Consider the following 27,500-nt stretch of genomic DNA (forward strand, 5'->3'; position numbering starts at 1 on the left):
ACAGGATGCATCAAGTTCTGACTCTACAGCACCACACGTCCGTGCGTGCCGAGAGAAATAAACAGTCCCCGTGGGCAGTCTTGTGTGTCAATAATTCAGCAAACCCGCGACGAACCCTCGCACGCACACACACACACCAAAGCGTGCCAGCACAGCATCGGGTGCTGAACAACCAAGAATGCGCGCGCTGGCTGGCCCACCTGACAGTCAAAAGTCACCCGTGCACGTGAACAAGTCTCAACTTGTAGACTCCTCTAACCGCGCGGACAGACATACTTTAAAGACCCTCAAAACATTCTGTCAATCGATCGTCACCGAAAAACCGATAACATATACCGCCCCCACACCACTTTCAATATATTTGAACACAACGTCAGTTGCAGCAACCGAGATAGGTAATCGACACACTGGGCGATATATTACATCGATAACCCCCACCTGCCATCCACAGTTCCCCTGTCGACCTAACTCAGCACTTGTCTGTTCTCTTATCTGTGCTGTGCCCTTCATTTCATTCTACTTTGTCTATTACATCCACCCAATTTTTCACCCCCTAAAGGTCCTTTGCTCGCTAATCGATGAGCTTATTGTTCAGAAGAACCCGTATGATAAAAGCAGACGGCTTTTAGACCAGAACAAACGACACACCCTGAAACTGGGTGAGCACGTGAAAGGTAAAGAAAAAGCTTTCCGTACAAAAATTATATTCCATATAACTTATCAAGCAATTGTCCTACAGGGTGTGGCCGTGAGCGTGGGAAGGCGTGTGGCCGTGACTGACACACCGTCGATCGGCGCCAAACCAACCACTGACTTCACTTTTTCACGCCGTTAATTTGTCAGTCAGTCGGCTTTTCAGCGTAAACGGATCGTCAATCACAGGCACTTGACGCAAAAAAAAAAAAAAAAAAAAGTGAATGGAGACGGAGGTAAAGGTGGGAGTCAAATTACGGACTACTACAAACCCAGTGTAAGTTCGCTCACACTGCATTGTAATCCACCAGAGCTGAACATCTCTCTCTCTTTCGTGTGTGTGTGTGTGTGTGTGTGTGTGTGTGTTCTTCACTCTAACAACTGTCAGTGATAGATCATGTCAACCAATATAGTTCCAAGCTAGTTTAGGAATGAAAGCGACTCGAGGAAGATGGAGGAAAAAAAGAGCACGAAAATTCTCCTTGATTGCAGAGTGGGGGGTGCGGGGACCCTCTACCTTTTTACTGGCAGCCTACCCACCCATTACCCCCTTCACATTAATAATACATGACCATGCAATCCTTTATCAGACCGTTAATATTTATCATCGACATGAATCATGTAAGTTACCAAGTGTCGTGGTTTTTTTGTTGTTTTTTTTGGGGGGGGGGGGTGGTTGTTTGTTTGTTTGTTTTTTGTTTGTTTTGAAGTTGTTTTTTGTCCAGAACTCACGAAATTCACTCTAAATATGCGTTATCATCATCAATTGATTTTTCAGGCGCTTGTACATTTACTTCGATTCCGATCATTCCTCGGCATTCTTTTAGTCACCCAAATGCACGCCCTCGTAAAAGTCTCCATAAATCGGTTTGAACTTGAGCTGTCACCCCTTTTCCCAGCTCCGGCTAAGCCCGACGAAAGTTTTGTCTGCCACTATATGTGCGGACCCTTTTGTACTGAATGTATGCAAAGCAGTTTTATCTGTTGGTGCTATTGTCAAGTTGCGCTGTGTGGAAGACATATATAATAATACTGTGTTCTGGGTTCTGTGATGACACAGAAATAGGAGAGAGAGAGAGAGAGAGAGAGAGAGAGGACAGTGACAGGGATCGAGGGGGAGAAATAGTGAAGGGGGAGAGAGAGACATGCAGGGAGAGAGAAAAACAGACCACACACACACACACACACACACACACACACACACACACAGAGAGAGAGAGAGGAATATGTTTTCTGACGAAACAAACAAATGCTTTTATTCATAAAGCCTTTGGAAGGATATCAAAAAGAAATGGGTAAAAAAAAATCAGGGCGCGCTCGAGAGAGAGAAAGGTGGGGATTTACAGATACTGTACGATGAATTCAACATTAATTCCACCCTCAAAAACGGGGTATGACTGTCTACATGGCGGGGTAAAAACGGTCATACGCGTAAAGGCCCACTCGTGTACGTGGGGGTTGCAGCCCTCGAACGAAGAAGAAGAAGATAAATTCCACGGTGGGAGGGAAGTGTCTCCTCACATGTGAAATGTTTTCAGTAGTTCGTACTGTTTATTTTTCTCTCTCTCATGTTGTCAGTCTATTACGCCCTTCGCTCTTCTTCTCTTCTTTCTTATTATACCCGTTCTTCTTTGTTTCTCCTTCTTCACTGTTTGGGTGCTGCATGGTGTCTCTCTGCCTGTCTGTCTATCACTATGCAACCATCGTCATCATTCACGCATCTGCAGTTTACATTCGTTTCAGTCCTAATTGTGCCTGTGCACGCAAATCACACACGCGCGCGCGCGTGGGCGCACGAAGACAAACACGCGGAAACGCATTATTTCCTCCCCTATTTGCTCTGGTACCACCATCATATGAAACCAATTTTTTTCAGCAGCCACATACTGATATACTTACTTATCTGCTATTCCCACCCCCTTTCCAACCATTTCATCTCTCTCATTTCAGTGTTCAGTGTTCTCTCTCTCTCTCGCCTCAACTTCTCTCAATTTTATCACATCGGTTTTCAGGCGCCTGTAGGTCCTGTTCGATTCCCAATCATCGCATCGCACACTTTTTTGTCGACGCGTCTCCACAATACAAGTCACCCCGGTGACCTCCCCCCCTCCCCCTCCCATTCCTCCCTTTTCTTCAATCGGTGTCTGCTTTCACTGATGACCTCCCTCACCCCACCACCACCCCCACCATTACCCACCACCCGTTCCTCCGACCACCGCCTTGATCCCTTTACCCAACCACCACCTTAATTCCCCCTACTCCACCTCCTAGCTCAACAAAAAGTGGTGTCGTCTGCCATTGTTTGGTGCTGTGTGTCAGGTGTGTAAGCTCTTTCTTTGTGAGGAACTGTGGGTGTCCACTGGTGTGGGGTCACAGCGTGATATATGGCACAATGACGTTTACAGTTCTTGGGCTCTGGGGTCCGCCGTTTGTGGAAGACTTGGGGGACTTACAAGTACCGACTGATATGTTTGTACTTAGTATGTGCGTGTACACGTGTGTGTGCCTCTGTGTATGCGCATACACACGAGCATCATATAGACAGAATTCCCATGAGTATGCATGTTTGTCTACATGCATCTCTCTCTCACTCTGTGTGTGTGTGTGTGTGTGTGTGTGTGTGTGTGAGAGAGAAAGTTAGAGAGAGAGAGAGAGAGTGTGCGTGTGCATACATGAGCAGTATATATATGTTTGTGTGCATACTGGCATACTTCTATGTGTGTTTGTATATGTGCATGCATGCATAAATGTGTGTGCACACATGCATGCATAAATATGTGCATGGTAATGTAGGTGTGTGAGTGTGACTGTCTTTGAGTGCAAATGTGCGTGCATGCACATGTGTGTGTCTGTGCATGCACTGATGTCTACATGCATATGTGTTTTAGTGGCTTAGTGTACATGTGTGTGCGTGTGTGCATGCACAGACGTATGCACACTAATGTGTATGTGCACGTGTGTGTATGTGTGTGTGTGTGTGTGTGTGTGTGTGTGTACATGTGCACAAGCAATGTATATTAAGAAACAGTGTGAGGGAAAGTTCACGACTGTGTGCATGCTTGTCAGCAAGATGATATGCAAGTGTGTATCACAAACAGTATAAATACGTGCAAGCACCTGCATGCGTGTGTATATATGTGTGAAAGGATGTGACAGACTTGGCAAGACACACATCGTGAAACAAAGGATAGGGGGTAGTGGATCAGTGTGACTAACAATGAAAAAAGCAAGACTAACAGACTGACAAAAGACCTTGGAAAAACTAAATGAGTAGAAAAAAGAGACTAACAGATGAAAAGAGAGGAAAGAAATGATGAGGAGGGGGAAAGAGGCAAAGAATGACACAGAGAAAGACAGACAGAGTGAAAGACTCATGGAACAAACATGCGTGAACACAAGCACATAATCAATGGTACCTGATGGAAAGTTCACACAAACTGCAAAGGGATCCAGAAAGAAGATAAAAACTCTTGTGTAACAGTAATTTTCTACCTTGAAAACAGAATATGACTTCCTACATGATGGGGGGAAGAACAGTTATGCATGAAAAAGCCTACTCATACATATGAGTGACCCGAACGTGGGACTCACAGCCCACGAAGAAAGAAGAAGAAAACTGTTATTTTCCCCTAAACCTTGATCCCTTTGCATTATGCATGAGTGCACCTTACTTAGGTGGATAAAACCAGCACCAGATTCAAGCACAAACAGAACAAGCTAAAAAAAACCCAAAACAATACTGATGAAGGATGGGATAAACTGGGTCAGAAAATAAGATGAAATATGACTGAATGTCACAACATGGACATGAACAAAAACTTCCCTTCTCTTGCACAGTCTTTCATGCATTAATGAACAGAGGTACTCATGACCAGTATGAATAATGCTGAAAACAAAAAGCATGCATCCTACTATTCTGTGTTGAAACTAAAGGTGATCAATCTTGCAGTTCAATCAAACACAACTGTCGATAGTTTAAAAAAATAAACGGTCATAACAAAGTGGGTGACACATTTCAACCTTCAGCAAATCCAGAAAATAAAGAGGTGACCATCACCTTGACTGCTAACATGTCGGAAGAGGCTTGTCAACTTTTCTTATTGGACTCTACAAGTTCTGATTTCTCAGGCTTCTCATGCCATAACAAACATGAATCTGATTCATGTGTGAGGACATTTTCTTTTCCTATTTCTTTGTTTTTTGTACCAACAAATGTTACAATGTGGAATGTTTGTTACTTTCAGTCAGTCAGGGTTTGCTTGTCCAATACATATTCTCAAGTTCAACCAGGATGATTGTAATTCAAGATCGAGCGCCTTGTACACAGGTGGGCCTTATTCAAGGATTTTTCATCTTTGTTTTTTCTCATTCAGAGTAGATGTGCAGGTGACACTTCATCTGCAGGAACACTACACACTGTAACACCAATTTAGAGGATGCATCTTCAGGAGCTCCTTAGAAGGAAAGAAAATTATGGTATATGTAAACAAAAACAGGACTGAAACAAAAACAGAACGAAACAAAGCTTAAACCTCACCTGGACTGGAAGCTAAGACGTCTGTCCGACTCCAGTCTACGAGCTCCCAGGGTTGTGGTTCCTGCTCCACTTCTTGCTCGCATCAATTCATCTTCAACTTCTTTCAAGGTCATTCTGCAGACAAGATAGGGAGAAAAAAGTAAGAGTTCTGCATCATCTTTTTTTATTTGAAAAAATGTACATAAAAATGGCAAGTAAACATATCAATCATGTGTCTTGAGCTGCCAGGTAAGCAAATTAAAAATGCCTATTTATATTATTTATCACTGATATTATTATCAATTCATTACTGAATGCATTTTACAAATGCACATTTTATCATCATTTATCATCACCATCATCATCATCATCATTATCTTTATCAAGAACACCATCACCATTTACAACACTTATAGTAATACTATAAAATCAAAAACAGAAACAAAACAAACAAACAAGAAAAGAAAGAAAACCAGAATGACTTTCACATGCACAGAGCAGTGAAGCACGACTCAAACACCTGCAATCATCATTGTGCATGAAGATTTTCTGATTACCTGAGGTTGTGCTCTGTTTCCATGAGGTGAGACACCTGTTTCTGCAGGTCAGCCTGAGAGGTCAGCAGCTCCAGCAGTTCCTGATGCAGGGGCCACGTGGGACTCTGTGCACACACACACACACACACACACACACACACACACATGTAAATGTTTGAATAGAGTCCATCAAATACCAGTAGGTTGGTACCACTTGTACCTACATTATTTAAGCAAAAAAATCCCTAACAAAAGAATGACTTTATGTCCTTTGATTTAGAGAACAATAATGGGAATATTATCATGTAGCATACAATACCAAACTTTGGCTCACAGCCATAAAGACTGAGGAAGACACAAACAATGCAAAACAGAATGTAGCAGCACACACACACACACACACACACACACAATTTGCATGCATGCACATGTACATTCACACACACCACAGATCAAAACCTGAAATTCACCAAACTGAATCTGTTTGATTTGCAGAACAAATTTGAAAGCTGAAAATTAGAGACTGGTGAACATGCAAAGGGAGAGAATCCACTGACATCGAAAGATCTTTTGACAATGGTTCTACATGATCGACAGTGAGCAGTGTACTGAACTGAATGAACAACTTTCAGGAAAATCACAAACTATAAGGCAACAACAACAACAGAAACCATTTCTTGGAAAAAAAGAGTACAATATTTTATGCAGGAAGGCCAGCAAACATGTGAACACCTGGACACAAGCTCTCTCTCTCTCTCTCTCTCTCTCTCACTCTCACACACACACACTTCCCCTCCACAGCTGCACAAAGTACAATTCCTCCTACCTGAGTGTGGATGGTTTGCTGGATGGTTTCGATCTTCTGCTCCAGGGTGTGCACACTGCGTGTTCTGACCACCGTGACCACTTCCTGCACCGCCCCCTCTGCCTCTTTCAGGCTCTTCTCCAGCTCCACCACACGTGACTCCAGGCGAGAGATCTCCGACTGGAGCTGAAGTGTGTCTGCAGACTGCTGTGCTCCGGACACTTTCCTGCTGCTTCTGTCAGCATGGGGGACGGCAGGTGAGGTGTCTTGGGGCACAGCATGAGTCTGAAGGTCCTGGAGTTGAGCTTTGAGCACTGCATTTTCCTTGAGAGCGTCGTGCAGAGTGAGCACTTTCACAGAGTGTGCAGATGAGGAATGAACACCGCTGGAATCAGAATCGTAATGCTCCCCTGAAGAGTCAACACTACTGCGTTTATAGGGGAAACCACTACTTCCAGAACCATCTGAGTGAGCTTTCTTCAGGTCTTTTCCCAGCTGAGCGGTTTGGGTTTTGTTGTCTGAACTCTTAGAACCGTGAGCACCTCCCTGAGACAATGGCACCATTTGTACTGTCAGTTTTGAACACATTTGTGGTGGTGGGGTTGAATACTGGGGGTCAGGACTAGACATGTAAGAGCTTGACACACTTGCACCGGATGGAAGAACAGACTGAGAGGTGTGGGCCTGCGCAACTTGCACAGTGGGTTCCCGGGTTACCCCCCCTGCCAGCTGCCGGCACCGGGACTCTGCCTCTTTGAACTCTGTAAGCACCTTGGAATGTTCCTGTTTGAGGTGGGAGTTTTCCAGCTCCAACTCCTTGTACCTCTCACAGACATCCTCCATCTCCTCACGGAGCACCTGTATCTCCTTGCGGAGGTCACACTCTCTCTGAGACTGACTGTCCAGCTGGTTCTCTATCTTTTTCTCGCTCTCTTCCAGAGCGGACAGTTTTTCTTCATACTCAGAGCGGACAGTTTGTAACTTTGCCTGCACATGCTTCAGTTCCTTCTGAGCATCTTGCAGCTGCCTTTGCTCTGACTCAATCTGGTGAGCCAGGTTGTCACTCTTTGATTGTTCTTGACCAAACTGACTCTGCAGCGAGTCCAATTTCTCAGAAAGAGCCAAATTTTCTGAGGTTAGAGACGCTACCTTTTCTTTCCAGTCATCTTCTTGTTGAAGCAGAATTGACACCTCTTCCTCCAGTTTGTCCGCTGTGTTCGCTCGGTGGCGAGAACGGTCCAGCTGTGTGCGAAGTGCAACTTCGTTCTCCTCCAACTCTATCACTCTCTCCATCAGGCGATCTTCCGCTTGCTCCAGCAGGTGGAGTTTGTCTGTCAGCTGTCTCCTGTCTGCTTCACCAGCAGTGGCTTGCTCCAAGTTAATGGACAACCTCTGGTTGGCTGATTCCAGTTCTTGAACTCGTGCAAACAGTTCTGGAACTTTGACAGTGTTGGTTTCATGAAGGTCTTCTGTATTTACTGAAGCATCTGTAGAGTCAGTTGAGATTTGTTTGCATGAGAGGAATTCTGCAGTCTGTGATTCTTGATCTTGTTGTACTTTTGGTGTGTGACTATACTTTGCAAGTTCTTCACTAAGCTGTTGTTCACGTTCTTCAAGATCAATAATTCTGGACATAAATGCGCTTTCTGAGTCTTGCAGCACACTCAGCTTGTTCATTTCTGTTTTACTATTATCCAAGTCGTTTTTCAGATTCTTGTTTAGGGCCTCTAGGTCAGCTACTTTATTCTGCAGAACTTCATTTTCTGATTCCTGGTGCTTCAGTTCCTGCAACACACTGTCAAGTTTGGACTGTGCTTCTGTGCGAGACAGCTGAAGATTGTTTACAGTCTCTCTCAAAGTTTCCAGTTCTGCTGAATCTTCCCTGGTCAGCTCTTCTTGTTTGTCTATCTGAAGGTTGAGGGCCTCATTCTGCTGTTTCAGTGAAGTGACCTCCTCTTTAAGTTCAGTGTTTTCAGTTTCTAATGGCACAATGACACTCTGCTCTACATCAGTGATCTGTTCCAGCAAATCCATCTCTCTCTTCTCCAGGACATGAAGCTTCTGGCACATCTGGCTGTGGTCTTCCTGGTGCCTGACCATCAGGTTCTCCATAGCAGTCACTTTCTCCTGCAGACAAGCTTCTCTTTTCTGATGGGCCTCCTCCCTTTCTTTCAGCATCTTAAGTTCCTGGTCTTTCTCTTCAATGCTGAGGCCAAGTCTCTGCTGAGTCTGCTGTTCTTGTCTAAGTGAAAGCAGTTCTTTGTTCAGCTTGCCTGTTTCTCCATCTCTCTCTTCAGCTTCTTTCAACAACTGAGCCATTCTCTCCTGGGTGGCTGTGGCCTCTGCAGACATCAGCTCAATTCTTCTGTCTGCCTCCTGCCTGGAACTTCTCTCAACCAAGATCTGAGACTTCAACCCCAGTATGTCAGATTGCAGATTTGTGATGGTTTCCTCTGATGCATCTAATTCCTTCTGGAGTTTTGATGTTTCTGCAAGAGCAGATTCTTTTTCATCCTTCAGATGGCTGATCTCAGACTCAAGTTCCATCATTTGACTCCTCTCCTGCTTCAGCAGGTTCTGGACTTCCTTCTCCTGCTCCTGGTTAACTTGGAGCTCCTTCACCAGACACTGAAGATCAGCCACCTCCTCCTGCAGACACCGTCTGTGGTCTTGCAGCTGGGCGTTCAGAGTGTAGCAGTCTGTCAGATCACTTCTGGCTTTCTGTAGGTCTTCTTCCAAGTTCTGCTTCTGAGTCAGCAGCTCTGAGACGTTACCTTGTTGTGCCTCTTGGTGTCTGGACTGGGCCTGAAGCTGGGCTTCCACCTGGGAAACCTTGGTCTTCAACATGGTTTCCTGCTGCACCAAGACCTCTCTCTGCATGCTGCTCTCCTTCTCTTGAAGCTGAAGCTGGGAAAGTGTATCCTGCAAAGTCTTTGCTTCAGATTTAGCTTCATTCAAGTTCCTCTCAAGTTGGGACATTTCTTCTAACTGTTGCTGGATTGTTTTCTTGCTTGAAGTAAGATCTGCTTCCAGGGAAGATGCTTTTTCAACTGCTGTGTCTTTTTCAAGCTGTGTGTCTTTCAACCTTTTCTCCCACATCAACATTGTGTCTTGCATGTCACTGTCTTTCTGCTTGTAAAGAGTGTTCAGGTCTAATTCCACTGCTGAAAGCTGGTCTGACAGTTCCCTTTCTCTGTCTTTCAAGTTTTCAATTTTGGACAACAAGTCATTCTTCGTGGATTCCAGTTTTTCAATGACTTTGCCTTTTTCCATCAACTCACTCCTCAAAGACTCGCATTCTGTGTCAAGTAAAGAACATGCCTGATGAAACTCACTCTCTCTGATAGACATCTGTGTCTGAAAGTCATGGTCTTTGTCCTTCAGCTCAGCCTCCAGTTCAGAAACCTTCGCTGTCAACTCAGACTGGAGAAGCTCCTTTTCTCCTTCCAGTGTCTCATTGTGAAGTTTCAGTGATTCTACACTGGCTTTTTCTTCTTCCAGTTTTTTCTCAGCTATTGCAAGCTTTCTGGAATATTCTTCAGATTTAGCATCTGACTGAGTGAGCTGGAGCTTCACAGCCACTAATTCCTCTTCTACAGATGATAGCTTTGTGGCAGCAGATTTCTGCTCAGTTTCCAGCTTGGAGTGAAGAACGGTTACCTGTTCAGACATGACAGAATCTTTGTCAGTCAGCTGTGCCTCCAAATGTGAAATACAGGTGTCTTTTTCAGCTGCTTTCTTTTCAAGTTCTGACATAGTGGATGTCATGAGAATGATTCGTTCCTCCATCTCTGCAATGTGACTGTCTCTGTTAATCATATCCTGACGAGCTTCTTCAAGCTTTGTGGATAAATCAAGGTCTTTTGTTTCTAACTGTGCCTCAAGATCCCCAATCTGACTTTCTCTGTCTTCTAAAACAGTTTCAAGATGAGTTACATGGGCTGTTTTATTGCAAATGTCCGTCTCAAGGCTAATGATGCGACTTTCTTTCTCTCTGATAGCTGTCACCATCTTGTTGACATCTTCATCTCTTCTGGCACGGTCTTTTTCTACCTGAGAGACATGTGAAACCCTGTCATCCACTTCTTTTTCTAGTTTTGTGATTTGAACTTCCTTCTCTGTCACATCTTTTTCCAGCTTACTGATCTGTGATTCTGATCTACTAAGCTCCTGTTCAAGTTTACTAATGCAAGAGACTTTTTCACCAAGTTCATTTTCAAGTTTATCAATGCGATCATCTTTCTCAGCAAGATGTGCTTTCAATGTCTTACTGTCGTTCATGTCTTTCTCCACTTCAGCAATTCTAGACACTTTTTGATCCAGATCTCTTTCCAGCTCACTAATGCAAATCATCTTTTCACTCAGATTTTTCTGCAGATCTGTTACAATGCTTTCTTTTTCAACCACATTTTTCTGCAGGTTGCTCACCTCCTTTTCCAGTTTAGAAATACAAGATTCCTTTTCACTCAGATCTTTTTCCAGAATATCAATTTTCATGCCTCTGTCATTCAGATCTTTCTCCATGTTACTAATGTGCTCATCTTTTAGGTTCACTGTCTGTTCAAGCTCACACTCCTTGGACTGATGGCTGCTGGTGATTTCCACCAACTCACTGAGTCTTGATTCTTTAGCGCTCAGCTCTTTCTCCAGTTCAGCAACACGATTGTCTTTGTGTTGCATCGATTCATCGTGCTCACTGAGTTTTGATTCTGTAGCGCTCAACTCTTTCTCCAATTCAGCGATGTGACTCTCTCTGTGCTGCATCAATTCACTGTGCTCACTGAGTTTTGATTCTGTAGCGCTGAGCTCCTTCTCCAGTTCAGCAATGCGACTGTCTTTGTGCTGCATCGATTCATCGTGCTGTGACACCAAACTGTCCCTGTCGGCCACGCTGCTCTCAAGGGAAGCAATCTTCTCCTTCAGTCCTTTCTCCCTCTGGGCAAACATCTCCTCCAGGATGAAGACCCGCTGGGTGTGCTCCGTGTCTCTGGACTGCACCAGGTTGTCCAGAGTCCGCTGGGTTTCTGCACGCTGCTTCTCCTCTTCTGCCAGGGAGGCCTGGGCCTCAGCAAGGCTGGCCTCCAGAGAGGTGACCTTCTCCCTGTAGGCTCCCTCGATCTGCAGGAACTTGGCCTCCAGCGATGCCACCTTGCGGCACCGCTCGTCTTTCTCGGCCAGCTTCTTTTCCTGCTCGGTGATCTTGGTCTTGTGCTCCTTCAGCTGGTCCATGAGTCCCGAGATGCGTATGTACAGTCCGTTCTCTTTTTCTTCCTGCCTCTTCGTCTTCTCTTTCAGTTCTTCTTCGTGTTTTTCCAGCTCTCGTATCCTGGCATTCCCTTTGTGTTCCTTTTGCTTGAGGTTTTTCAGTTCAACCTAAAAAAGTAGCATAACAGAAAGGCAATCATTCAGTATTCTGTTTCATTCTATTCTACTTCACTGTCTCTGTCTTGTTTTCACTTAAAATCATGTTATTTTCTTGTCATATTTACTTTCATTGTATTTTAGTTCAATTTCACTTTATATCATTTTATTTCATTTAAGACTTGTACTGTTAAGAGTGAAAAACAGAAATGTTGGAGAGTTCTGTTGCTTTCAACTTAAGCAAATTATTCTCAACTGACTTCAGACACATCAAATAAGACAGACATGAAACTCAGATGGCATTGCAAAAAGAAATACGGCTCAGTTCAGAAATCATGTGCAAAACGCTGATATGGGTTTAGAAAAAAAAAAGATACAATTTTTATCATTCAGAAATTTTATTTTTGTTCATTATAAAATTGCCATCCACTGTAAAAAAAAAAAAAAAAAAAATTTAATGCACACACACACACACGTGTCCCCCACATGCACCCAAACACACACACACACACACACACGCACACACACACACACACACACACACACACACATAAACATGCGCCCCCCTCAGCTCCCCCCTCCCCACACATACCTCCAGTGTAACAATTTTCCCCTTGAGGCGCCTCTCGGTCTCCTCTAGCTGTTCCTGCAGGGTGACCTCTTGGGTCTCCATGGTTTCCAGCTGGTCCAGAAGGGATTCCTGTGATGTCCTCAGTTCGTCGATCTTGTCCTGGTACTTGAGCATCTTCTCCACCGTCACCTGAAATTTCATTAATAAATTATTGTACACTTCTTTGTACACAACCACCCCCTCTGTGCCGAAGTTTCCCCCTAAAGCTGGGGATGGGTATTTTCTAGGTACTTTACCATCTGCAGTTTCAGAACAAAATGCTAGCTACCGAAATAAGACACTGCATGATGCAAAGACATACTCTCACTTGTTTCTTCGTTGACATCTCATACAGGCATTTAAAAAAAAATATATGTATATATAAATATATATATATTTTTTATCTCTAAATGTAATTCTGATCTTCTTTGTAAAGCAACATACTCACCAATAGGAAACTGAATTATCATTGGTTCATGATAATTTTCTTCAGCTTGAAATGAAGAAACAATGAGGCCAAGAGAACAAAGGATTAACAAATAGTAAAGAGTGGTAATTTTCATCTTTTTTTTGGGCGCATTTAAGGTATTTTGTGCCATGCACAGTTTTTAACACAAAATGAGGAGTGGGCATTTACAAAATACTGGACGCTGACAAAATAGTTTTACAGTAACTTATCTGCCAAAGTTGTGGCACTTTTCTTTGCACTACCACTTTCCCCTGCTACTTCAACCATATATATTAAGAACAACAAACAAACAAAACAGCCCTCTGATTTGGCTCACAAATGCAAACAATAGCACCAAAACTCTGCACATGTATACATAATATATCAGAATAAGTCAACAACAAAAACCCAAAGATGAAATGGGGCCAAACGGTGAAGGAACACATAACTGTCACTGTCTGCCCAAACAAGGGAGTAAAACGAACCAACTTCGCACAACTGCAAAGAACCTACACACTCAAGAGACAACAATCACAAAACCTCTCGACTACAAACCTCTGAACTCTCGTACAGGGCCAGCTTTGCTCTGAGCTCTCTCTCGGTCATCTCCATCTCGGCCAGTGTCTCGCTCAGTTTGATCTCGTTCTCCCTCATGTTGGCAAGCCTCTCCTGGAGGTTGGCGATCTTTCCGTTCTTCTCCTCTTCCAGAAGGCTCAGCTGCCGCTTCAGTTTGGTGACCTGTGCAGTTGACCACAAAGATAATGCAGTGTTCACATGCTGTGGGTGTGTATGAATGTTTGTACTCCAATCTTTACATTAATTTATTCATTAATTAAATGACATCTATTAATTTGCTTTGTATCTTTTTTTTTTCTCCTCAAGGCCTGACTAAGTGCATTGGGTTATGCCTCTGGTCAGGCATCTGCTTAGCAGATGTGGTGTAGCATATATGGATTTGTCCAAACGCTGTGATGCCTCCTTGAGTAACTGAACTGAACTCAACTTACATTGTTTGCAATGTACAATTTTTAGCATTGCTGGGTGTGTTCACCTATGCAGAAAGTAATGATTGAAAACCATTTGATTTTGCTGCGGCGGAGGGGGAGGGGGGCATAATATGTGGCAATGTTACTTGTGAAATTTCTCTTTGGGTATACAACGTTCCTCTCCCCATTCTTTGCTATTATCAAGACCACATACAAAAATATAAGTATTTGCAAATCATTGGCAGGGTTGCTTCTGCAGTATGTGACTGCTGTGGGTTTTGTTTCTATTGGTGTTCAGTGTGTGACTGAAACTCAGTGAATAAGGCCAGTGTCTGTGAGATCAGTTTAAAGGCACACGGGACTATGAGGCAAAATGACTGGGAATAATGATCTTACAAACACAGCTATCATCAATATTGTAGTCATTCACACGCAACTACTGCTGTTTATCTATTTCACTAATTCACTATCACCATCATCATATCACTGCCGTCATTTTACAGATCCGCCTACCCTAAACTCTGTACTTGAGCACTAATAAACAAATGTGTGTACTTTCAGCAAAAAACAACAATGTATACTCTGCACACACTGCCGAAATAATGGAACTTTCTTTTTAACATAACCTGTACCCTCACATGTCATGCTCTTATTCTGGTATGAGTCTTTTCATAGTGTACTTATATTATTCAATGCTGCATATCATCATACTCATACAAAAAACTGCATACAATGTATGCAAAAATAGTACTTGTAGGCAGACCTGTTATTCAATCATCATACAGGTTGACAGGTCTATAATCCAAATATCATATTGGTAGACAGGTCTGATATCCAGATATGATATTTGTATACAGATCTATTATCCATAAAATCATACTGATAGAGTGGTCTGTTATCATCACTGGTACCTTCTTCCTTGGTGACTCATCACCAGACTCCTCATCCGATCCCCCTGACACAGGACTGTCACTGTGGGGCATGGCCTGAGCCCTTCTGGACGAGGCTGACAACTCATCTGCCAGGGAGCCCTGGGTGGGCCCAGAGTTGATGACCACGAAGTCCTGGGCCTCGGCCACCTTGTTCTTCAGGTCCTGGTTCATCAACTCCAGCATGCGCACCTTCTCCTCCAGGCACCGCAGGCGGTTGGCGTCCTCGTCCGCCACCCTCCGCCAGTTCTCTCGCAGTATCTCCTCATTCTCTTCCAGCTCATTGTTGCGCTCCCTCAGGCTTTTCACGTCCTGTTCCGCGTGGGACAGCTTTTCCTGGAGGGAGCGGTAGACAGGGTCCACCCCACTGGAGCTGTCGCGGGATTCCAGCTGCTCACGGAGAGACTTCTCCAAGGACTCCAGTTCGATGATGCGTTGGGAGGACTGTGCTTCCACTTTTTCCAGGAACTCCACCTGTAGAAGCCGTGTGTGGTTTTAGTGATCTGACAGACTTGCAATGTCTCAGTGAAACAAATATAATAAATAAACAACAGACAGACAATATGAAAGAAATACAATGGATAATAAAAGCCAACACTTGACAAAAAGACATGACAGACAGAACAGATGGGAATTGGGGAATCAACACTAGAATGACAGAACAAAATCTTTCAGCGCTATGTTGAATGATTACCAAATCTTTCTTTTTCTTCTTCTTCGCTTTTTTGTTTGTTTGTTGTAGTTTTTTGACACAACCCTTCCTGATTTCAGGCTCCTAACATTCACACGCACACACATGGCAGTAGTTTTTTTCTTCTTCTTTTTTAAACAGAAAGGAAAAAAAGAAGCAAATGAAAACAAACAAGATTTTAATAATTTACTGCAAGAAATATTTCAGGAACAAAGGCAACCTTGAACTTCACACTGATTCATGTTACAAATATGTACAAACGAACACACACACACACACACACACAGAGTTTTTACCTTCATCAATTAAAATGAATGAAAATAATAATTTTCTTCCCTTGTTTTCTAACCTGTCAATGAGGAAGGATTGGAGGGGGGGGGGGGGGGCAGTTTTAAATGATCAATTACATAACTCTATACACAAAATCATGCTGATTCATTTCTTTTTGTTTTTTTACCATACACAGTCATGCACAAAAATGAACATGCTCACAGTTCATTTTATTTTCATGTTTGTTTGTTTACATGCAGTCATCACTAATCATGCAAAAGAAAATGTAGTTTATACTCAGCAGCTTTTCAAGCTGTCTGTACTAGATAGTTCTGAAGCAATTACTCTTTCTTTCTGCATGGTACTTTTCATGAGAAAAATAATTGTTGTAGTTTTCACTCAAAATTATATTATAGTGTTTTGTAAGAGTCAAAGAATGAAGAACCTTTTGTTTGATGTGAAAATATCCAATGGAGACATTGCATTTTACTTTTTCAGTTTCAAAGTGATCTTTAAAAAAAAAATTAAAAAGAAGCTTGAGTCACATTGAAAGTTTTCCGTTTATTGCAATACTTTAAAGTATTTGGAACCACGAACACATGCACTGAGAATACTAAGCAAATGCTTAAATAAGCATGCATATGCACACACACACACACACACACACACACACACACACACACACACACACTGTCTCTCCCTCTTGCTGTTACTCACTCTATCTGGCCCTACCACATCACACACACAGACATGCACCATGGCTGAGGCTCTAACAGAATAAGAAATAGAAAAAAAAAAACCCAACATAAATGCTATTTGTATAAATAATGTCCGATGATCACAACCAAAAAATAACACAGCAAGCACGTTAACACACACACACAAAGTTAACACACGCACACACACACACACACACACACACACACAGATAGAGGCAAAACAGTAAACTGATTAAAATGGAATGAACATTAGCAAATCAGTCGGACATTCATCACAACACACGCAAACACACACACAAGCACAATTAAACATTAGTAAATCACATATATTTCATGGCAACATGGTAAAATGGTACAACAAATCCAGAGGATTAAAAACAAAAGAAATAAAAACAGAAGCAAGACCACACTTCACTTACCAGACATCAAATCACAGTTAATATGCACACATTCTGGCCTGACTCAGAATATTACCTTGAACACATGCTTTTATTTTACAGACAGATCAAATAAATCTTTTTTTTTAAAAAAGAAGAAAAAAATGATTACTCACTATTTAGAAAAAGCATTCATGAGAAATTTTTTTTTTAAATGTAAAGAAGTTTGAAACATAAAAATCACTCCATGCAACTACTTCGAATTTTTCTTTTTTTTCTTGCAATTCAACGAAACTTTGTAACGGTAAAACATTCAAATCTACTCAACAGTGCAAAGAGTCCATTCTCAAACAGTGCTGTTAAACAACAAGTCGAGGAAGGCAGGCAGCAAACCAAACAGAAGAAACGCGTTCCAGCCAAGTACCTTCTCTTTCAAAGCCTGCTCCAAGATCTCTTTATCCAAAATGATCTCCCTTAGCTCACGCCCAGTGGTCTGCAAAGTGTGCAGCTGTTTCTTGGTCTCCTTATCCAGATGTGAGAGTTCGTCACACTTGTCTCTGTACTGGGCTTCGCTGATCTCAAGTTCGTTGATAGTCTGTTCAGCAACACGTAACTTGTCTCGGATCTGACGTTCATGGCCCTCTGACTCTCGCATTCGATCCTGCAGGTCTGTGCAGTAATCTTCCAGCTCCACGATTCTTTCGATAACTTCCTCAGGGTCCAGACGGGTAGCTGGTGAATATCCTCCAAGTTTGTCTGCGAGCCGTAAGTTCTCAGAGTGAAGAACTTGAAGCTGTCTTTCCAGCGTCTTGACCTTCTGCTTCGGTTTGTGCTTGAGGGACGGCTGTGAGGGATCGTCTTCATCAGAGGAGGAATCGTTGCTGGCTCGTGTGACTTTTTCTGACAGTTCCAAGTTCTCTGCTTCCAGTTTTTTCAGCTGCTCTTGTAAAGTTTTTACCTTCTGTGTGAGAGCCTGGATCTCCGCTCGCTCGCTGTCTCTGCTCCTGCTGCGAGAGTTTTTGTCTCGTCTCTTGGTGTCGGAGACTTTGTCTGTCTGGATATATTTGTTGCTGCATGGGACAGTTCTCCGGTTGTCCCCATCTCCTGCCTTCTCCAGGTCCGTTTTGTTCTGTGGGCTCGAGCCCAGGATGGCTGGGCTGCAGATGTGTATGGAACCTGAAGGCTCCAGGAACTCTTTGAGCTGCTCTTGGAGTGAAATGCACAAGTGTTCGCTCTCTTCCAGCTGCTTAGCCAGACGCTTGTTCTCTGCACAGCTTTCTTCTTTGGTGCAAGTCAGGCGACTTATCTCTTCCTGTAACCAACCACCACCATGACAAGAAGTGAACAAGGTGAAGGACAAGGTGATGCTGTATGGGCCAAGGTGATGCAGATCCTGGCAGGACAATGGTGACAACTTTTATCACATTTCAAGCAAAAGTTTGACTTCATGACTACAAGCAATATCAGGATATTGTAAAAGTATATTAGGAAAAAAACATCAAACTGATAAATCAAACACTACAATATAAAGGTGTGCTATAAAAGAATATTGACTACAATATTATGAAGGTGTAATATGTATATTAGAAGAAAAAAAAATCAAACAGATAAATTAAACATTACAATATGAAGGTGTGCTATAAAGAAAACTGATTACTACATTATGAAGGTGTTATACATAAAAAAATAAATAAAAAAATTAAAAAAGCCAATAACTGACATACTGACAAGTGAACTATGAGAAATATGACAGCTTCCTTGTTCAGAGTGAAGTTCAAAGGAAAATGCATGACCCAAACACAACAGAAGCTTACTTTAAACAGATGATAATAAAATATTACTGGTAACTGAAAAAATAAAATAAACTGAAATCCTTGGGGCAAAGAAAACTTGTGGTAGATACATCTACTGGTACAAGCTCTACTGTTGATCACAGTATGACAACTTTGCCTTGTTTTCCTTTACTTCTGATCTTGAGGAGCTGTCATACTTCATAAAACTCAAAACTCTAAAATAGTTTGAAATGGCTACACATGTAATACCTAACAAGCATTGAAACTGCCATAGAGGATAAAAGATATTCTTTATCAGGATGTGATTGTGCTTTTGCCATGTTCATTTCAAGACTGTGTCCAACACCTGTAAGGAAGAAATACTGCACATGATCATTATGAAAAAGAAGACAGGTAACAGCATCTACAAGATGGCAATTAAAAAAATACCCCTATTCCAAAAGTAAACCATAGTACTTGTACCAGGAATGGGACCACCAAATAACACAAAGAAGACAGGAATCGTAATACAGAGACACTGGCTTCCAGGTGAAGAACTGAAATAATGTAAATTGTGATGCAAATAGCTTTCAGTTTATCAGATATCATAGTGTGGCTGCCTACATGGCAGGGTAAAAATGGTCACACATGTAAAAACCCACGCGCACATACATACGAGTGAACATGCCAGATGCAGCCCATGAACAAAAAAAAAACCCCAACTCTGATCTCCGAACACTGGCTGCACCACAAAAGAGTTTTTAATGCAAGAACATCAGCTTCCACCACAACAACACTCAGCTTAACCCCTTGTCTCCTGAACCAATGTGAAAAGAGAACAGATGGCCATGAACTGAAGCACAATGCCGTTACTACTTTCTTGCGAGTTTTTCAGTGATGAAACTGATTTTGCTAAAGAAAACAAACACAACCCCTGAGGAGGAATTCCAAATAAAGAAAGGTGACCTGTAAGCATAGTCTTTTCTCAGGTGATAGACTTTCACAGATGTGCACACTCTTCAGCACCAGTCACAGAATAAATCTCTGTACAATCTGATGCTATGATGACACAAAAAGTGTTGGATGTAAAAAAAAAAAAAAAAAGACAAAATAACTAGATACAGCGTAACAAAACGATACACAAAGAAATAAACAGGGCAGCTAGTAACCACCACCACCACCAGCAGGCAACAACGCACTTTGAGCTCCAGGTTTTGGCGCCGCTCCACTTCAGCGTTGAGGGAGAGGGGAGCGCCTCGCATCAGGCGTTCTTCCAGCCCGTCCTTCTCCTGCTGCAAGGCGATCACCTTCTTCTGCATCTCCATGGCCATGCGCTCCATGCTGTTCACCTTCTGTGGACGGGACACAGACATGAAACAGTTTCAGTTTGTTTCTCAAGGAGGCGTCACTTCATTCAGACAAATCCGTATTATACCCTACACCACATCTGCTAGGAAGATGCCTGACCAGCAGCATAACCCAACGCCCTTGTCAGGCCTTGAGTGCATATTTATATATTTGTGTACCTATCAGAGTGGATTTCTTTTTCACATAATTTTGCCAGAAGACAACACTCTTGTTGCCATGGGTTCTTTTTCAGTGTGCCAAGTGCGTGCTGCACACGGGACCCCGGTTTACTGTCTCAACTGAAAGACTAGACACTCAGTTTGATTTTCCAGTCAGACTTCGGAGAAAGGGCGAGAATGGGATTCGAACCCACACCCTCACGGACTCTCTGTATTGGCAGTTGAACGTCTTAACCATTCTGCCACCTTCCTCCCCAGATAAAAAAACAATCCGTTAAAACTGAATCAGGTTAAAAATTTACCTCAATTTTGCACATGCCGAGCAGTGAATTTCTGTACCTGTATATATAGATAATAAACCGGTCTTGAATCTTGAAAAGGTAGGTCTCTCAGCCTTTCACAGCCATCAGGGCAATGAATTCACATCCACTGAGTCTAGCTTGGAGTAGAAAGACGGACCCCAATCCTCCTCTTGTGCCGTTTTAATCCTCACCAACCAAAGTCATGTACCCATTTGCAACTGGGTGCAGTAAGGAAAATGGGGTAAAGTGTCTTTCCCAAGGACACAACTCCATGCCAAAACAGGCCACAAACTCTAATCACTGCTGACCACTACATCAGAAGCACAACACCAAACTGATTCTGCCACAGTGCCTCAAACACATCATGCAACAAAATCTTCAGTGTGTTTTTGTGGGCAAAAAAAAAAAGATGCATCATTATGCGTACTGTACCCTGCTGATGGTATGATCAATAGATTACAATAGATGTACATCCATAAAACATTTACTTAACAATCAGTTACCATGAGTAAAAAAATAAAAAATAAAAAAAAATAAAAGAAAGAAAAAAAGTTCCATGTTTCAGTTCAATAACGGCTTCCTTATAATTGAAATTTTGTTTTTCCAGTAATTGTAGTTTTTGTTGTTGTTGTTGGTTGTTTTTATTTTTTTTGTTTTGTTTTGTTTTTTGTTTGTTTGTTTTTTTTTTGGGGGGGGGGGGGAGGGGCTAGGGGGGTGGGCAGGGTAATCACATGTGATTTTGTTTTGCAATGCTTTTTTTTTTTTAAGCTGAACATTTTGAGCCTCATGTGACCTTTACAAAAATACTTACCTATTCTGTGTCATAATCATAATGTATTGTTGTTTGAAATTTGCTGCCATAATTTTACTACGATGGTATCTCTTATTTTATTTACACACACACACACACACACATTCACACACACAAAGTACATATTCACATGCACACCAAAATCTATCGATCTTTCGTTCTGTCTATCCATCTACCTAAAAATATGTATTATGTATATGCATGCCCCTCCCCACCCAGCCTCAGCATACTGTTTAAACCCACATCCACAAAAATATCGGCCACGTACTATCAACACCCCCGCACCCCCTCCCCCCAAAAAAAATCAAAACAACTTTGTCTTGGCATCATCTCTTTCACAAATAAAAGACCCCACTTCAGCTGAAGAGCATTCTCTTCTTTTCATTGCCTACTCAAAGGACACTTTTTCCACATCATTGAATAAACCGCCCTCGGGTTGACATTGCTAGCTATGCCAGAACCAAAAAGAATGCATGGATTCTGGTGTCTCGATCACTCTTGACCATCTGTCCCTCCTTCACTGACCGACCCTTCAAACACTGGGGAAGTGACCACTCGATAGTATCAACAAACTGCCTGATGACCTCTCCTACTGGACTGTAGCTTTCAACGTTCCTTTTTTCCAAGCCATCAAACAAAGTGATAAACATTGCAATTATAAAAAAAACATACACTTCTGAAGCACAATAAAATCAAAAGAAAGAAAGAAAGAGAAAGAAAAAATGTTTGACTGTCTTTCTGGACTTTTTAAGCTATTTCCATGCTTTTACCACTTTCCACTATCTATCACAAGAACAAGAATGTTCTTGATCTTAATGTGGGAAAATTCTGGGGTGGAAGGTGGAGTTAAGGAACACTAAGTCCCCATGTTTTCCCCTTTCCCAATAAATGCATGTATGTCAATAGGTGACATGGACCTGTTTATTTCTCTCCCAATGTGTTCTTTGAACAACTGGTTCAAACTTGTGCACAGAAGCGTAACTTTCTTAACAAGAAAATGCCATTTTCCTTCTTCATCAACTGTAATCTCTCTTGTTAATTCATGAGAAATTTCAATATACTCCACTGTGCATATGTTCATACCCAGACATACACATTCATTACATAAATACAGTGACTGCACTGAGACCAATCTTGCATACACGCATGCACGCACGCAGCACACACACACACACACACACACACACACACTCACACACCTGTTCCACATCCTTCAGACCACCCAGGTCTCGGAGGATGGCCTCTGCTCGAACCCCCTGCTTCTCAAGGGCGGCTTTCAGCTCCCTTCGCAACCGCTCAAACTCCATGCTGCCTTGTGCCTCAGGAGCCGATGAGTGGGCAGACGATGATGGCTGGCACTCAACCGCTGTTGGTGCAACTGATTTAGTGATGCATTCCACTACCTCGTCCTGTAACACACACACACACAGATGCGGGTTCCGTTACCACTGCAAATTCTGATGGTGAAGTGGCTTACTCCATTTCCACTGTTCTCTATTCCCTGCAAACCCATCCCCATTAACTGACCGTTTCAGTGTCATGTCCCATACAAATGAGACAGAGCATGAGTGGGAAAATGCAACACACCAAATACTATCAGTCAATGATGTATACATGTCATTGATGGGTGAAAACTTTTTTAAAAAAAAGCTAATAAACAAACTATACCACAAATCTATGCATATATGACAGTAATAAGACCCTTTGATGCCAAAATAAATATCGGTTTATTTCCACACAGTCATCTAATCTAATTCATATTATTCGTTCCACTGTTAAACATGTTGTGTCAGTTTAAGCTTCATGGAGGTGGCAAAGCACGTGAACTGATCCGTGTATGCTACACCACCTCTGCTTAAACAAATTATAAAAAAAGTCATTGTTTTAAATAAGACAAAATAATGATGTAGGCATTTTTCTTTGTGTGCCTAAACTCATTTTGACAACAAATATAACAGCATATTTCATATAACAGTGTATTTCATAATGACTTCCATTATCATAAAAAAGTATACATAGTGTGTAAACTCATTTTGCATGTTAATCACTTAGTACACTCTTTCATGCAGTCAAAGCAAGCACATGTACAACAACTGATAAGTAATATTGGTGAGAGGCATTAAATAAACACACATGGATACAGGATTTATCCATTCACACATACATTATGTATACATACATACATTCATACATATGTAATGTTTACATACACACACACACATAAATACATGTCAGCAAACGCATAATCTGGCACAATTATTGCTAATTAATTCAGATCAAATGCAGAATATCAACATAAAACACAGCCCATCTGTGCAGTAAACATCCCATCCCAGTATCATAGCCCATATCCAATTTCACTAAACAAGGATGTTTTCTCATCTCTCTTATTCCTATTGTTTTTTGGGGGGATTAAAAAACAAAAACTTTCTTCTCCCTGTATATATGACCTGTACAATAACTGGGACAAACAAAAAGAATAGGCACCTGCATTAACTGTTGACCGGCCTTGCCTTGCAGGCTTTAAAAAACCCAAACAATAAGAACAATAACAATAATAACAATAAGAAAACTGTTATTTTTGTTTTTTGGGGGGGATTAAAAAAAAAAACAACTTTCTTCTCCCTGTATATATGACCTGTACAATAACTGGGACAAACAAGAAGAATAGGCACCAGCATTAACTGTTGACCGGCCTTGACTTGTAGGCTTTAAAAAAACCCAAACAATAAGAACAATAACAATAATAACAATAAGAAAACTGTTACTGTCCTTATCTCCCCTCCTTCAGTCTTTTTTTTTTCCCATCCTCTCCTATCCCCCCCACCCCCAGCCCCCTTTTAAACATGCCCTTGGCAATTCTTTAATCTTCTCTCCCCATCCATGATCGCGCCTCTCCCGTCCCCCCCCCTTCCCCCCAAACCCCCTCCCCGGCCCTCCCGCCCCCTTCTCTGCCTGTCCCCTTGACAAACTGCCCTCTGGCAAAACATTGAAGCAACAGGGGGGGGGTGTGTGAATGGCGGCAACACACACGGGAGGATGCCCATCCACTCCCCTACCCCCTCCCCCAAATGAATCACCACTTCCCTCCCCCTCGCCACCTCCCCCCCCCCCACACCCCCCCCCCCTCCACACCCCCAACTCCCCTCTGCTCCAAGCTGACTTGACAAGCCCCCTGTCACAAGGATTTCTGTCAGGATAGAAAGGTCCTCAGGCAAGCAAGCACACACACACACACACAGACACGGAGGCACAGACACACACACACACACACAGACACGGAGGCACAGACACACACACACACAGGCACAGACACACAAACACAACCACAGCCACTAACCCCACCCCCACCCCCCGCCCACACACACACGCACAGAGACACAAATTATGATGGGTGCGAGACAGACAACGGAAACATTAGCTGTTTGAAACAGACCAGCGCGGATGACCTACAGTCAGCTTGTGTCAATCGCTTTTTTTTTTCTCTCTCTCTCTCTCGCTTTTTCTCTCTCTCACGATTTGGCCCAAAAGCTTGTTCAGCTTGCCTTGCCCAACTATGTAATTAACACTATATTTCTTTGTTGTTTCCCCACATGCTTCAGATAGGGTAAAATAATCATCATGTCGTCACTAGCTCTCAGTGACTGATAAAAAAAAAAAAATAAAAAAAAATAAAAAAAAGCGATGGACGGACAACATGGCAGAGCAGGCAGGAAAACTATCTGCGGCGCCCAATGCTTCTTTTCAGATCAAAGGGAAAGAAGAAGAACCCTCCAGTCCCCCTCTCTCGATCACAATACTTCATACCACCACTGAACCTTCTTCTTCGCCGCTCGTGGGGCTGCAACTCCCACGTTCACTCGTACGTCCAGGAGTGTGCTTTTACGTGTATGACCGTTTTCACCCCGCCATGTAGGCAGCCATACTCCGTTTTCGGGGGTGTGCATGCAGGGTATGTTCTTGTTTTCAAAACTCATCGAACGCTGACATGGATTACACGATCTTTAACGTGCGCATTATATCCTCTGCTTGCGTATACACACGGAGGGGGTTCAGGCACTAGCAGGTCTGCACATATGTTTACCTGGGAGATCGCAACAATCTCTACCCTTTCTACCTACGAGGCGCCGTTATCGAGATTTGAACCCGGAACCCTCAGACTGGAAGTCAAACGCTTTAACCACTCGGCTATTGCGCCCGTCCATCACTGAACCTGTTTCAGGGCAACCCTGGATCCTAGTCGGGCTTATCTGAACGATTAGCTACTTCCTTCTGTCCCCCTGCTTCCCAACGCCAGCATGTACATGTATCTGAATTGCTTGTGGTGTCATGAACGATATAATCAACATTATTCTCTCTCTCTCTCTCTCTCTCTCTCTCTCCCCTCCTCCTCCTCCCCCGCCCCCTAAATGTCATCACTGTGGCAGTGGGTGTCTGCATCTGCATGTATGTATGTGTGTATGTGTATGTGTGTGTCATGCACAATCTCTCCCCAATTTGGTCGATTCTTGTTCTTGGTGTTGGTTATTTGAACAAACGAGAAAATACGGATGGACCAGAAAAATAAGTAAAACCAAAACAACAACAAAAACACTATCTTCATCTGAAATCTCTCTCTCTCTCTCTCTCTCTACACACACACACACACACACACACACACACAGAGCACGCGCACCCAGGAAAATACAAGAAACTACAAGCACAAAATTTAATATACACGCATTTCATTTCGGTGCAGACATAAACGACACAAATTACAGGAAAGACACAGAAAAGAAAAGAAAATACAAATCAAAGTTCACATCCTGGGGTCAAACACGTGAGCTGGTTGCCGCGAGAACAATGCAAAGGTCACGTGATCGGGATAAATTCCCTTGGATTAAATGGAAGAAAAAGGAAAAGAAAAGAAAAGATTACACGATAAGGTGGGGTCTCTCTGCATGCCATTGCCCACGTTTCCTGCTCACAATGCAAAACAGCTGCGGTGCAGCGAGAACGGTAACTGCTTTAAATTGTATTTTTCGAGGTTGTTGTTTTTTTGTTTCGAGAGCCCTAAATTCGTTCTTTGTGTACAGACCTCCTTCCTTCCTTCCTTTCTTTCTCTCTCAGTCCCCTAACAACGGTTTGGATCAGTCTGTGCACACAACTGCCAGCCTTTTACTGCTCACCGTGGTCGCAAGATCGTAGCTGTTTCGAATTTTCGAGGTTTCCGGTGCAGTTGTTCATTCTTTTCCTACGCTACCATTTAAGATCAATCTCAACAATGCCCTTGTCCATTTTTTTTACTGCTCAGACTGCAAACGCACGTGCTGAGATGGAGTCTACTTCGATGGATGGAGGGTGCTTAATCATTTCTCGTACAATCGTGGTTTGTGTGCCATATTCCATAAATTCTTTCCTTCCTTCTTTGCTTCTTGCTTTGTTTCCTTTCCCCCTCACTGGCGGCATGGATCATATCTCACACACATAGTTTTAACCATTTGATACCCATGCTTACGATGTAAAAACGCCTGCAGCAAGGTGGTATATATTGATGTTATGAAAATTCGGGTTACTTGAACGTTTGTTCCTGTCTTTTCTTCTTCTTCTTTTAATTAAAAATTTTTTTTTTAACACATCTTCTATCTATTTCTTCCCTCATTACAGAAATGGGCCAATCTTACGCACACATTAGCCCATTTTTTTCCTGCTGACAACGCAATTTTAACACAATATGTGGCTGGTTTGTATTTTCCTGGTTTCTCGTACATTTGTTCATTCATTCCTTTCTGTGCCAAGTTCCACCTTTTCTCTTTCGTTTACCCCTTACAAATCGATCTCTGCATGCCTTTTGCTCGTTTGTCATGCTCACAACCGAAAACACAGTGGGGTGGTCGAATCTACTTTGTATTTTTACAGGTTATTTTCTACAATCAGAGTTTTCCGAGCCGCAATTTCTTCTCTCTTTTTTTTTCTTTCTCTTTCTCCCTTTCCTGTACTGTTTTCCGACGACCAATCTCTACATGTCTTTGTCCTTTTTTTTTTTTTTTTTTTACCTGCTCACGAAGCAAATACCTGTGGTGAAGAGATCCAGACTGCTTTGAATTTTTGGAGGTACTTTCAATCCTTGTGTACCACCGAATTCCTGTCTTTCCCCTCTTTCTTTCTA

At 42.5% G+C, this 27,500-nt stretch overlaps 1 protein-coding gene across 8 annotated transcripts in view; it reads right to left on the reverse strand.

Moving 5' to 3' along the window:
- The window catches only part of LOC143301638 (uncharacterized), a 171,570-nt gene that overhangs the window by 49,167 nt on the left and 94,903 nt on the right, over nucleotides 1–27,500 (reverse strand). For 7 of the 8 annotated variants that reach the window (XM_076616082.1, XM_076616089.1, XM_076616075.1 and 4 more), the window contains 9 exons: nucleotides 22,552–22,761; nucleotides 19,913–20,065; nucleotides 17,366–18,253; nucleotides 14,867–15,358; nucleotides 13,525–13,707; nucleotides 12,504–12,671; nucleotides 6,572–11,923; nucleotides 5,767–5,870; nucleotides 5,231–5,344 (listed from right to left, as the gene is read on the reverse strand). In XM_076616082.1, the coding sequence (XP_076472197.1) occupies nucleotides 5,231–5,344; nucleotides 5,767–5,870; nucleotides 6,572–11,923; nucleotides 12,504–12,671; nucleotides 13,525–13,707; nucleotides 14,867–15,358; nucleotides 17,366–18,253; nucleotides 19,913–20,065; nucleotides 22,552–22,761 (7,664 nt within the window). The remainder of the gene's footprint in view (nucleotides 1–5,230; nucleotides 5,345–5,766; nucleotides 5,871–6,571; nucleotides 11,924–12,503; nucleotides 12,672–13,524; nucleotides 13,708–14,866; nucleotides 15,359–17,365; nucleotides 18,254–19,912; nucleotides 20,066–22,551; nucleotides 22,762–27,500) is intronic. The other variant, XM_076616097.1, reaches the window with a different exon arrangement.

The sequence above is a fragment of the Babylonia areolata genome, chromosome 2 (genome assembly GCF_041734735.1).
Source record: "Babylonia areolata isolate BAREFJ2019XMU chromosome 2, ASM4173473v1, whole genome shotgun sequence".
Classification (NCBI taxonomy): domain Eukaryota; kingdom Metazoa; phylum Mollusca; class Gastropoda; order Neogastropoda; family Buccinidae; genus Babylonia; species Babylonia areolata.